Source organism: Myotis brandtii, unplaced genomic scaffold (genome assembly GCF_000412655.1).
Source record: "Myotis brandtii unplaced genomic scaffold, ASM41265v1 scaffold127, whole genome shotgun sequence".
Lineage (NCBI taxonomy): Eukaryota > Metazoa > Chordata > Mammalia > Chiroptera > Vespertilionidae > Myotis > Myotis brandtii.
In genome coordinates this window covers 2874253-2888705 of record NW_005354464.1, presented here as the reverse complement: position 1 = coordinate 2888705, position 14453 = coordinate 2874253, and the positions used below count along the sequence as shown (strand labels likewise).

The following is a 14453-nucleotide window of genomic DNA, read 5'->3' as shown; positions in this document are numbered from 1 at the left end:
TGAGAGAATAGAGAGAATGCCTCAGAACTGCTATTATCCACTCAGAGGTTATAGTGCCATATGCATGTCAGAACACAGACAGAAATATTTATATAATGTGATTTGTAAGGGGGTCACTGACAGGGACCCATAAGGGAACTGACTCATTGTTCATGCTATGCAAATCACCTCCCTTCTCTGCCTATGCAAAACAAAATCCTGACTAATTTCACATACATTCTTCCCATCTGTCATATGTGTATGCCATACCTATGGGCAAATGTTCAGTTACCTTTATATTCCTTTCAGGCCATGTGGAGCGAGGCCCACATAGGCCCATGTGTCAGCCGCAGAGCATTCCACATGCACAAACCCAGAGGACTGTTTCACAAGAAATACAAAGTGACCAGAACATTGATATATACATGCAAATCACATATGCATATCATCTCATATGGAACTAGATGCCCCAGGCAGGTAAATCATTTCCAGTGTAAGTCAGGTTGATGAGAGATGAGGATGAACAGAGTAGCCCAGAACTTCTGCCCAGGTGCCCACTGTACACACCACACAGGGAAGAGGGCAACAGTCTGGGAGGCTCCTTTGTTCATGTGAGAGGATTTCCTATCCCAGGCTGGCTTCCCATCCCACCCCAGAGGGGGAGAAAGAGAATGATAGGCTTGATGGCTAAGAACGGAGCCCTCAATTTATTTAACTGGGAGGAAATGCATGAAAAATTTGAAATTAATTAGAAACAAGACTAGATGATAGTGGTGATGCTGATTTAACCATCTCAAAGAAGGAAGACAGGGTCGCCTTGCCCTCTTTATCCACAGTCGCTGCTGGTGAACAAAAACCACTACGATCAGAAATTTGCTTCACAGAGCACTAGAGAACAGCAGAACGTACTGGAAAAAATGAGAGGAATTACAATTTGCATGTTAGATTTAGCAAGAATAAGATAAGGCAGAGAAAGAGCAGAGGAGAAGCAGATGTGGGAGACAGGACCAGAGAATAAGGCAGAAGGGCATGTCTCACAACTTGTTGGGAAAGAAGACTTGAACCCCAAGTACAAGAGGACCTAGGAGATGGTGGGAGCAAGAGACCCGAGAAGGAAGCATGCATCGCTGAAATAATGGAGAAGCAGTTTTGATAGCTGATCCGCTTAGTGCCTAACACAACTGAAGCATGTGGACCATCAGGAATTTGCTTCACAGAGCACTAGAGAACAGCAGAACGTACTGGAAAAAATGAGAGGAATTACAATTTGCATGTTAGATTTAGCAAGAATAAGATAAGGCAGAGAAAGAGCAGAGGAGAAGCAGATGTGGGAGACAGGACCAGAGAATAAGGCAGAAGGGCATGTCTCACAACTTGTTGGGAAAGAAGACTTGAACCCCAAGTACAAGAGAACCTAGGAGATGGTGGGAGCAAGAGACCCGAGAAAGAAGCATACATCGCTGAAATAATGGAGAAGCAGTTTTCATAGCTGATCCGCTTAGCGCCTAACACAACTGAAGCGTGTGGACACAGACCAGGCTTGACTGGTTCGGGTAATTTGCACTTTCTGGATTCTCTTAGGCAGGAGATGTCCTCACAGACCCTGTACAGGCCCTGTCCTACTCAGACACACCACAGGCTGTGTTCTAAAACTGCTGAGTGTTCATGCAAGGCCTGAGCTGAGAGGGATGGGCTGGAATCCTGACCTCCTTCCTGCCAGCCACAGGATCTGGGCAAGTGACCCACCTTCTCTACACCACAGGCCATTCCTGCCTGGAAGGGTGCAGTGAGGACTGACTGCAATAACAATTACGTGCATGAAGGGCCGAGCTCGGCAATCCTCGGGCTGGGTAGACGCCATCACCCTCATGCCACCTCGGCTGCAGAAAGTGCCTCTCACTGGTGAGCTGGCAGAGGCACCTTCATGCTGCACCCCATCTTCATGGTTGCAGAAGGACCTGCTGTGTGTCACGTCTCTGTTAATACAAAACTGCTGAGTGTTCATGCAAGGCCTGAGCTGAGAGGGATGGGCTGGAATCCTGACCTCCTTCCTGCCAGCCACAGGATCTGGGCAAGTGACCCACCTTCTCTACACCACAGGCCATTCCTGTCTGGAAGGGTGCAGTGAGGACTGACTGCAATAACAATTACGTGCGAGCTCAGCAATCCTCTGGCTGGGTAGATGCCATCACCCTCACGCCACCTCAGCTGCAGAAAGTGCCTCTCACTGGTGAGCTGGCAGAGGCACCTTCATGTTGCAGAAGGACCTGCTGTGTGTCACATCTCTGTTAATACGTCTCTGTTAATACAGCATCGCCCCTTCACATAATGCACCATCTCTGGCTGCCTCCTCCTGTGCTGCCCACCAGCCACTCCACCCACAGTCCTTGGGCTGGGCTTTCCTCCCCACACCTGCTCCCTGGTGGTCTCGTCCGCAGCCTTTATCCCTGACTTATTTTTCTATAGATTCTGAGCTCCACACGTGAATGTCTGCACTTACATGTGTCACACAAGCCCTAAGCTTGACACATCTGAAATGCATGAACCAAACACGTGTTTGTGAAACGCTGACTGGATGGAACTTGACTGTCCCAAAGGCCAGAATCCTCTTCTTCTCACCAGCGGGCCCAGCCCAGGGCGTTGCGTGTCAGTAACAGTTGGCACTGTGTCGCTGTGTAAATTGTCTGCGGATCTGTTCCCTATTCTCTTGAGAGGCCTCAGACCTCGAGGGGGGAGCCCACGTCCACTCATCTCCAGTTCCCACAAAGGATCCCCCACAGGCTCTGCACAGAGTGGATCTGTATGTATTGACCGTTGGTTGAGTTGAATGTGCTGAACGCTCCCCACATCCATCACATATTCAAACTTTCTTTCCAGGAAGTCCCGTCCGCAGGACAATGGCCCCAGTGTGCTCCTCCCTGATGCCAACAGGCCCCAGAGCCGACACTGAGGCATTCGCTCCCCCACAGTCTTGCCTCTGCTCCTGTGGTTTGGCACATTCCACATCCTCCCTCCATTCCAGGGCTTGGCCGCTGGATGAAGACACACGAGGTACACCTGGAACGGGAAGATGCAGGGAGCCCAGGACACAGAGGCACTCACCGCAGGCCATTCTCAAAACCCACTGTCTCCTTTTCTCTTCTCCTCTGCACGGGGCAGGGGCCTGCTGCACCCATCATCTCCTCCATCACACACAGGGCCTCTCTTTGTGCCCATCTAACCTCAGCAGGGGCCTCACACGGACAGAGGCAGCCTCAGAGAGGCAGGTCCTGGAGGCTGGGACCCTCCTTGGTCCAGTAGAGCTGTGCTGTAGATGGGGTGGCCTCGCTGGGGGAGGGGTGGGGAGAGAGTACTGGGGTGGAGTGAGGTGGCACAGGTCTCCCTCCAGGCTGCAAATGCCCAGACAGCCCCAGTGGCAGTGGCCTGGGCCCACTGCCTGACAGTGGTTCTGCCAGCATTTCTCTCCCCTCCCCACCTGCAGATCAGACACACACCTCACACTCCCAGGGCCGTCAGGGTTCTGGGAAAGTTTCTGGGGGCTGCCTCTAACTCCATCTCCTGCCTCCTGCTCAGGGGGGCACGTCCAGCTTGAGTGAATGATGACATCTGTGTAGGGACAATCTTGAATGTTGTCTGACTAATGCTTATATTTTCAAAGACAGTTGGTATCAGCCTTGCCAGCTCTCTAAACTGAATACAAGATTTGGGTCCTGTGATGGGGCGGTACTGAGAAAACAAGAACATTATAGCAGGTGCCCAGGAAATCGTGTTGACTGTGACATGGAGGCTGCAGGCCTGGCCCAGATGCAACCATTTGTGTTTTACACTTAAGTTTGGTTGTGCTGATATTTTAAGGACAACTGAAATAGAATTCTCTGTTTTCCTTTTCTTAATAGTTAAAAATTTCTAACCGCTCATTGCCTGCTTTATGAAGCATATGTGGTTTAAACCCCACTCAAACTAGACAGTTATAGGCCTGCCTGGGATCTATATTGAGTTAATCATTTAAAACTAGAGGCTCGGTGCACGGATTCATGCACCAGTGGGGTCCCTCGGCCTGGCCTCCGGGGATCAGGCAAAACTGGTTCTCTGATATCCCCTGAGGGGTCCCAGATTGGGAGAGGGTGGTTCTCGGGTGACACATCCTGAATCGGGCTCCCTCCTCTCTGGTTCCGGGTGCGTCACCCGAGAACCGCAGCTGCCAAGTCACTGCAGCTTGGCAGTTCCTGCGCTGAGCATCTGCCCCCTGGTGGTCTTTGCATGTCATAGCTACCAGTCAGATGGTCAAACAATCAGATGGTCACTTAGGCTTTTATATATATAGATAAGCAGACCATCATTAGTTAAGAGTTAGAAATACTTTTATACTGTACTGAGATTTTTATTTCATGTAACAGTCCTTCTAAAAAGACAACTCTAAGTCCTTAATAAATCATTTGATCTGAAACAATATATTTCATCATGACTCAGTCTTGATTGATCTGATGACCTAAGGTCATAAAACCAAATATTAAACATTTTGCTATTTGAACCTGCAGATACGGGGTTAAGGAATGCTGGAGAGAGAGAGCAATATTTCTGAGAGATATGTTCTATTATAGTAAGTAAACAAACCTCTTGGGAGGAAAGGAATTAATAGAATAATAAGCTATCCACAGGGGAGATAAAGATACAAATAGGTCTGAAAAAAAAAAGATATACAGGGCAGAGGAAGCAGTGTGTCTCTTCCCAAGGTTTTTTATTTTTGACTATTTTTATACATTTTTCTGTCTTTGGGGCTTTCCTTTTTTTTTTTTCTTCAATAGACTTCTTTTTGTTTGCATGAAGTGGAAGCTTATTAACTGTTTCACAATTTCTTTTCTTTACGGAAGATTACTGAGTAATTTGGAGACTCCTGATGGAGTTAGTACCAGTAGTACCCTTTCCTATGAACTGAACAGATAATGGTTTTCCTCTCAGCAGTATTCCTTGAATTTCCTTGGTGTACCAGCAATCTCTCACATGACATCTTGTTATGTTTGGATGGAAGATGTGCCTCTGGACCATGGCTCTGAGACTTCAGCCCAATTCCTTGAATCCTAAACATGAACACACATGGCCTGCGCCAGTTTTCCCCACCACCCCACTTGTGTCCTTACTGTCACTTATGTCAGTTAGTGGACTGGCATTCACCCTTGGCATATCAGTTCCCCCGCCGCTGGTTTTAAAGCTAGAGAAGTCTTGCTGGCCATGCCTAGCCAGCAGCTTGATCTCAATCAAATCGCTTACTGCTGTGAGTCTTAATTTCCTCCCCTGTGAAATGAGAATAACAATTAGTACCTACTATTACTCTCAGAATTGGCGTCTGCCTGTTCCTGAAATCTATCATTCATCCATTCCATACATTTATTGGGAGTTTACCTGCTTGGAAGTCACGGGACAAGGATGAGTAAGACAGGACATCTGTCCTGGACGAGCTCTTTATCAGGTGTTGGATGGCTCAAGGAATATAACAAACACATTGAAGAAGACACCTTACTTCACACCCAATAGGCTGGCTATTATTTAAAAATGGGGAAATAATAAGTGTTAATGAGGCTGTGGAGACATTAGAACCCTGGTGCACTGATGGTAGTACTACAAAATGGTACAGCTGCTTTGGAAAACAGTACGGTGGTTTCTCAAAAAGTTAAAAATAGAAATACCACGTGATCCAGCAAGACCATTTGGGGGCATATATTCCAAAGAATTGAAAGCAGGGACTCAAGCAGAGGCTTGCACACCAATGATCATAGCAGCATTATTTGCAATAGACAAAAGGTGGAAGCAACCCAATATCCATCAACAGTCAAGTGGGTAAAAACAACAGTGGTGTATATAAATAATGAAAGATAGCCTTAAACAAGGATGAAATTTTGACACATACTACAACATGAATGAACCCTGAAAATATTATGCTAAGTCAAATAAGTCAGACACAAAAGGACAAATGTTGTATGACTCCACTTATTTGGAGTATCTAGAATAGGCAAATTCTGAGAGACAGGAAGTAGAATAGCGGTTACCAGGGGCTAGGGGCAGGGAGGAATGGGGAGTTAGTGTTTAACGAATACAGAGTTTCAGTTTCGGATGATGGAAATGTTCTGGTATTGGTTACACCACATTGTGAGTGTACTTAGTACCACTGAATTGTACACTTAAAAATTGTTTCAATGGTTAAGTTTTGTGTCATGTATATTTTTGCAACAATTAAAAAAACTTTATAATGCCTAACATGTTGCACAAATGCAGGATTGTTAACTTGAACTAGGATTAATGGGATTGTGTTTATAATCAACCTCTCTTTTTTAAAAAATGAAGTATGCATGAAATTACTTTGTCATTCTTTATTATGTGATACTGAAGAGCAAGCATCCATCTGGATAAACTTTAATAATAATTTACTTATACCCCATCCTCTTCTAAAAACAATTTGAGGTAATTGCATCAGAGTAATTAATTAACGTAAGACAAAATATAGAAACAGATACAAAAGTGGAAAAGCGTGAACAGCTATTGAGCAAAACTGTTAGCCTTCCAGGAACCAGGGAACTGTTGATATTCATCAAACCTTTTATAAATGCTTAAAATATCATTGGCTTCAGCATGATCATTGTATGAGTCTAGACAATGATTTTCAAACTTTTTCATCTCATGCTACACATAAAGTAATTACTAAAATTCTGCAGCACACCAAAAAATATCTTTCTTGCCAATCTGACAAAAATAGGTATAATTTTGATTGATTTACAAAATAATATTAGTAATTACCTTCTCTTTGCTTTAAAGTGACTTAAAAAAAAATCAGTATCTTGCCCTAGCTGGTTTGGCTCAGGGGATAGAGCGTTGGCCTGCAGGCTGAAGGTTTCCAGGTTCAATTCCAGTCAAGGGCACATGTCCAAGTTGTGAGCTCGATCCCCAATGGCAGCCGATCAATGATTCTCTCTCATCATTGATGTTTCTATATCTCTCTCTCTCTCGCTTATTTTCTGAAATCAATAAAATATATATTTAAAAAATCAGTATTCATATTTGTATATGAGGATTTCTGGTACCAAGAATGAACCAATCAGACACAATCTTATTATTTGACGTGACCAATACAGTATATACGACATATATTTATGGTCAAAGACAAGGCATTCATACCAGTTGACGATTGTTTTATTGACTGTTGTCATTTTTTTATTTGACAATCTAAGGGGAAAAAAGGTCAGTGCCCCTGACTAAATAGTCAGGTATTGCATGTTTTCAAAATTCTTGCGGCACACCAGGTGAAAATTGCTGGCCCACATAAAGTGTTCTTTGTTGTTACCATGTGCAGTTTGGGGAATTTATTGAAATAGAAGAGGGATGTAAGACTAAGTCTGAACCTATTCTGTGCTTAATGAAACAGGCTCTTGGAGAGACACCTGCCCTGCTGGCCAAATCAACCTCCTACACCTTCCCCTGGGCTTCTGCATCAAGTCTGCACGGTAGCCTGGCATGACAGCATCCCTCCATCCGGGCTCCCCCTGCCCTCATGCTCCCCCTGCAGACCCTGTCCCAGCAGCCGGGTTCCCACAAGGCCCCTGTGTAGCCAGGACTCCTACACATGGAGTCCTTCTTCCTGTCTCTATGGCCAAGTCCTCACCTCTTCCTGAGGACGGTTCAGATTCCCCTTCTCTGAGACCTCTCCAGCCAGGTTGAGTCCCCTTCTCCTTGCACTCTTCTCTGTACCTGCTTGCTCCCTACTCTCTGGTATCTTATCACACTGTCCTGGAGTCATTGGTTTCTTCTCTTTGTCACTAGACTAGACTATGAACTGACTGAGGCCTGGGATTATGGTACATTTCTCTAGCCCAAATACCTATTTATGGTGCCTGGGTCATAGTAGAGAGCCAATAAGTGTTTGTATCTAATTATTTTTGCCTAGGAAACAAGGTTGAGACTGTAGTACTAAATTCATCTGAAGCTGTTAAAAAGAGTTTTCATGGAAGAAGGAGGATTGAAACTGAGTTTTCAAAAATGATTAGAATTTTGAAGGGAGTGTAAAATAATGATAACACAGCAATAACTAAAGGAGGAAAGGTGGCTAAAAGGAGTGGATCAGATCAGTATTACTCAGTTGAATAGCAGAACATCTGTACTAGAATCATCTGGGGTGCTTGTAAAGTTACAGATTCCACCTGTCACTCCCATCCACCACTCCCCATTCGGAGCCTGTAGGTCTGGATTTACCTTTAGTGCACGAGTCTTATCTTGTGAATGGAAAGTCTTGAAATCCTGGAGGGACTGTTGGCAGTTGTGGGCACTTGAGAGCCATTTTAAGCCTTTAAAGAGGGAGAATGAGAGCGTGATGGAAATGGAGCTTTGGGAAGGGCATACATAGACTGGTGGTTTGCAAAATAGATTGATGAGGACGAGTTCTCAGAGGCAAGGATGAGATGCTAGGAGTGCACCAAAGTATTTAAGAAAAGAGGAATGGTGAGTTTGCTCCACTGGCAGCACCGGAAGTAGAGAAGAAGCATGCTGAGAGAGGAAATGATGAGGCTTGGTGACAGATGGAATATAAACGATAGTGGAAGGATGGAGTTTGAAACGACAACTGTTTTGGGGACCTTGGGAAAATGGCAGATCCACTGATGTGCATGCTCTTGCTATCTAATGAGTTCTATTTCAAATGTGAGGTGAATGAGGTGTCTGAGAGGCAGCCAGGTGAAGATGTGGCTTGCAACATGGACTTGGGTGTGGCCAAAGGTCTGGGAGGAAGATAAGGAGCCAAAAGCATGAGGGAAGAGGAAGGAAGGAAGCCTGGAAACTTGAGTTCAGACCTTTGGGGAGCAGCAACATTAGACAGGAGGCAGATGAAGCAAGGAAGCAACAGAGAGGTGAATAAAGATTGAGTACTAAAGAGAAACCAAAGGAAGAGAAAGGTTTAAGAAGGTAAACATCCATTATGTCAGATGTTCTAGAATTTGAGAAGGATAAGAACAAAACTTCCAAATTTGGCAAAGATGGTAAAAAGTGAAAATCTCTAATACTTGCTGATGTGTGTAATGTGATCTATCATCTATAATAATAAGAGCGTAATATGCTAATTAGACCAGACAGCCGAACGACCTTCCAGACATCATTCTGGACATCCTTCCAGATGAAGCCGTGGTGGCAGGGGCCGAGGTAGAGGCAGTTAGGGGCAATCAGGCAGGCAGGCAGGCAGGCAAGCAGTTAGGAGCCAGCAGTCCCGGTTTGTGAGAGGGATGTCTGACTGCCAGTTGGAAATCCCCTGAGGGGTCCCGGATTTCAAGAGGATGCAGGCCGGGCTGAGGAACCTCCCACTCCGCTGCACGAATTTTGTACACCGGGCCTCTAGTATTGGGTATAAATGAAAATTGGTGATAAATTGTGTTTACAATTAATGAGCAAAAATATACTTTTGACAAACTGGTTCCCAAAAGGATACTCTTCTATTGGAGAGCCAGGACATTGAGGAAGGCCAGTAGGAGGCAGGGAGGATAAGGAGCTAGGTTAAAAGGGGGAAAGATTAGGATGCATGGACAAAGAGAAACTTATCAGGAAATCCTAACATGTAGGTACTTCAACGATCTTGCTTACCAAATAAGATTGCATTTATTATTTTAAAAGGTTCCATTCGTGCCCCTTGGTTATGGTATCATCTGAGACAAACATAAGGTGTCATGTGGAATGGAACCAGATAGCCAAAGTTCTGGTACCATATTTGAAGGTAGCATAAAACAAACAATCATGCCTCCATTCCTTCCCTAATGCCCAGGGCGGGAGGTGGGGACAGATCCCCTTTTAAATGAGCCCAAATGTGCAGGTCAGCCCCACCTCTGGGTAGATATCCATCAGGACATAATTGCTTGAGGTGTTTAAAGGTTTTCAAATTACTTGAGAACTCCCAGCGTTTTCTGTTCTTCATCTGCATACGTATACTTGGTGACTTTGGGTGTTCAATCCTTGAGAGTCTTTTTCTATGAACAAAGATATGTGCTTTGGAATAATAAAGCAGGCAATCATCAGGTAGAATCATAAAATTTCTCCCATTCTATCCTTATTTGGAAGGAAAACAAAGGAGAGGAAAGGAAAAAGAATGGCTAACAGTGACCCGAAGGTTATTGTTATTTTTAATTTGAACTGAAATGTAGGTGGCCAGTGTTCAGGGGACTTGTTATCATTGGAGTTTTATCCGTTGCACTCACACAAGTAAAAAGAAGTAGTGGCCCAGCCAGCATGGCTCAGTGGTTGAGCATCAACCTATGAACCAGGTGGAGATCACAGTTCAATTTCTGATCAGGGCACAGGCCCAGGTTGTGGGCTTGATCCCTAGTGTGGGGTGTACAGAAGGCAGCGAATCAATAATTCTCTCTCATCATTGATGTTTCTATCTCTTTCTCTCCATCTCTGAAATCAATAATAAAAAAATAAAATAAAATAAGAATAAAATGAAGTAGCTGGATGAAACTATAACCTGGGATATAACCTGACGAGGGATTTTTTTTCCTTCCAAGTTGTGAATATGTTTTTTGTGTCAAATTCTTAAAAACTCCTAAGGGTCTCTAAGTTCTTACATAATGAAGTATGGTAGCAATCATCTCAGGTAGAAACTATAGTTTAACTTTAACTTTAACCCTGCTGTTTGGTTTCTGTACTTGTTTGCTTGCTAAAATAATAGAAAAGTTATTTTAATTTTCTGAATTATATAAATTATCCCATTCGATTAAATACTCTATTGATTGTAATGTGAATATTTGTTGTGGTCATACTGGTCTTAGAAAGCACACTTTCCTTTACCTGGGAAGGACAGCACAGTTATCCCAAGGTCAGAGGGCTCCAGTTAACATGTCCCTGTTGACTCAGTGTTCCGGGAGACCCAAAACTGTAATTTATATAACATGCTTAATTCTGCTTCTGTAAACTGCTTTTTTGCGAACCAGGTTCCTCATTCCAAACCCTGGGATGTAATCAATACCTTTGTGATCTTTGCCTATATAAATCTGATGTTGGGGCCGCGGAAGGCACTATGAGATCTGGGAGAGCGAAATGCCCCCTCATAGTCCCGGATTGCAATAAATGTGACTCTTTAATTCGACTTCTTGAGGCGTCCTTCTGTGATTCGCGGGGGTACATTACAGCAGTAACTGTCGGGTAATAACTTGGATTTCTGCTCACCACCTAGTTATTTCTACCTTTGGACTTCATTTAATCATCAATTCATCCTTAAACAGACTTGCCAAGTTGCTTAAGCCCAGTGCTTCATGAGGGCATAAGAGGCTGGCTGTGCTCTGGTTTTCTATGAATGCTTCACTGTTGCTGTGGTTCTACTTGATGTCAGAGCTCAAAGGAATAGGTTGGTATCGAGGCCTATGTTTCCTTCTGACAATCATTTCGGGATGATTTATAGAAAGCGAAGAAACCTCCTATTCAGTGACTGTTTGCTAAGTACGATCTTAAAGTAACTTTGTTGGTAGTCTTTCTCTGTGAAATCATATCCTCTGTCAGTGACTATCCTTCATCAGTCTTGTCTTATAACAAGCTTTTATAAATAGATACGAAGATTGTCATTTTAAAAATAACTGTTGAGCTCTAAAATATGTAAATTGTAGGATTTATATATAGCCTTCGAATAGGGTTTACATATCATTACCTCTCGTTACATTAATTTGAAGGTGCCGTGTAAGCCATTCCTGCAGTTATAAAAGTGGTAAATGTTTAAAGTTTTTTAATCAAATATTGTAAAAAAGTGTGGAGTGAAATGAAGAAATTCTCCTTCCCTGTTTTGCAGTTTTCAGTACCACTTTCCCACAGCAATCGCTGTTGACAGTGGCTTACGTTTCTCTGTATGAATTTTCTAAGCATGTATAGTTTTACATATATGTATGTGTGCACACTCATTTTTACACAAATTGCACACTATGCATACTTTTCTGCTTCTTTTTTTAAATTCACTTAAAATGACCGTCAGATCAGCATTTTTCAATTGACTTCGCTCTTTTAAAAACTGCATGGCATGTCATCATAGGTATGCACCATAATTGATTGACGAGCATTGAAGTAATTTCCCACATATATCTGGTTGTTGCTACCGTGCTTTCTTCTCGTAACAAACAATACACATTCTTAGAAGCAGAATTACGGAGTCAAGGAGCTGCGTTTTCAATCTGATGAGCTATTTCTAAGTTATCGCGCACCGATTTACACTCCCGCCAGGACTGTCTGAGAGTGTTTCCACATGCTCACCGATCGGTCTTCCTTTGAGATTTGAAATTCCTGCCATTTTAGTAGTTGAAAATTATGACTTCTTTTTACTATGTCTTTGTTAGGTTCATGTGCCCTGAGCTTTTCTTTTTCTTTTTCTTTTTTTACATAAGACTAATAGCTATTTGTATATTTGTGTGAATTTCCTAAATCATGTTCTTTATTTGTCTCTTGCCATGTCCATGTTATGAAAGGAGAAGAAACCATTCACTAGGCTAGGTTACCGTTTAATAGATAACGCCGACAGTTCACAGGAAACCATAAGTGTGCATACTCCACACACGAACACTTGTACAAACACTGACTGACTCACTTGGAGGCCTGAGAGAAAGCCTTGAAATGAAAGTGTGGCCTCGCAGCCTGAGAAGAGAGAGAAAGCGGTCTGTCTAGAGAGAGATGTGGGAGTCTCGCTTCCCTCTATTAGTTTTCTATCGCTGAATAAAAAATGGCAGCTCAGCTCACAGTTTCGCTGGGACAGGAGTCCGGGCACAGCATGACTGGCTTTTTGCCCAGGTCCCACAGATTAAAATCAAGCCATTGGCTGGCTGCACTCAGTATCCTAGGTTCACGCCATTGTATTTGCAACTCAGTTCCTTGCAGTCATAGGACTGAAGTCTCCGTTTCCATGCTATCAATCAGCTGGAGGCCACACCCAGCTGCCTGTGCTCCTGGCCACATGTCCCCTCCAAAGCCAGCAAAGGAGAATCTCCCTTATGTCACCTCCTCATGCTTCCAATCTCTCTATTTTTAGACCCAGATCTAGAGATATCATGGGGTGAGGACAGGCCCGCCCGGGTCATTTACCTATCCTAAGGTCAGCTGATCTGGAACAAATCAGAATGGCAAAATCGCATCACAACAGCACCTAAATTAGTGTTTGATTGACTGACTGGGAGAAGGTCTGTGTATAGCAGGGGCCAGGTATCTTGCAGATCATCTTAGAATTTTGCTGACCTCACTCCCCACCTGCTTTCCTCAAGGGAAGCAGATGGAGCTCCAGTCATCTGGCTGAGGAAATCAATCCCCCTGAAACATCGAATGCCAGAAGAAGGGGGCATAACTGGCATCTGTCTAACCCTGTGCACACAATACACCCAAGTGGGTCACAGATCCAAGGGAGCGATGAAACAGCAGAAAGCTAGAGATAATGTCTAGGAAACCACACGTACAACATAGGGCTCAGGCAAACTCTCCTGACCAAGGATCCAAACCAGGCATTTCCTACTCCACCATCTGCCCTCTTGACCCCCACACTGTAGCCCACCGAGGACAAGTCACTCGCCTGCTGCACATACGGGTTTTGAGTCCTCCAACCTTGCCATTTCCTCTAACGTCAGTCTGATCAGAGTGTGGTTTTGTGAGCTGTTGGCCATGGGTAGTCCGTAGAAAAGAATGAATTGACTAAGTAAGTGAGCCACTAAGAGGAACTACTGATGACCATTATTCTAAAAGAATCCTAAAGAATTGTTCCTCCTCCTTCTCTGTCATCTGCCCACCTGCTGCTGTGATTCAGGTGCCTTATACGTGACTTGCTTGAGGCCGAAGAGGTTTATATAAAAGAAATGAAGAGCATAATTGATGTAAGTAGACTGGGGAGGGGGATGTTAAACACGTGTTCAAACTGAAGAAATTTTGTTACACAGAGAACCAAAATAGTTGCCATGTGTCTCTGGAATCCCCCCCTAGGTTTTAGGTCTTATAATATTGCAAGTGTTTTTCCAGCTGGAATAAACACATTCTTATGACTATTGATCCATGTAACTAAATACCTTCTAAAGGATTGTGCCACTTCATACTGATTCTGGTACTGCTCAACTAGGTTCACCGTATGCTTGCCAAAAAATGGAGATGGTCAATGACATGTTTTTGATAATTTAATAAGAGAATATTGTTTCTCATTGTTTGAAGTAGCACATTTTTCTTACTAGTGAAAATGTGTATTTTCCTAAGGGCATAATCTTGAGGAATAAATTATATGTACAAAATTATAATATAATTTTTTACCACAAAATATCAGAAAGCCAAATATCCAATTAAAAAGGGAAGAAATGGTTAATCAAGTCTAATATACATGCTAATTATTTTTTTTAAATATACTTTATTGATTTTTTCCAGAGGAAAGGAGAGGGATAGAGAGTTAGAAACATCGATGAGAGAGAAACATCGATCAGCTGCCTCCTGCACACCGCCCCCCCCCC

The 14453-nt window shown here is 43.6% G+C and overlaps 1 protein-coding gene across 1 annotated transcript in view; it reads left to right on the top strand.

Moving 5' to 3' along the window:
- Nucleotides 1-14453, top strand: part of MCF2L2 (MCF.2 cell line derived transforming sequence-like 2) — a 146509-nt gene that overhangs the window by 74865 nt on the left and 57191 nt on the right. Inside the window, exon 11 of the mRNA XM_005859496.2 lies at nt 13769-13835. Within this exon, the coding sequence (XP_005859558.2) occupies nt 13769-13835 (67 nt within the window). The remainder of the gene's footprint in view (nt 1-13768; nt 13836-14453) is intronic.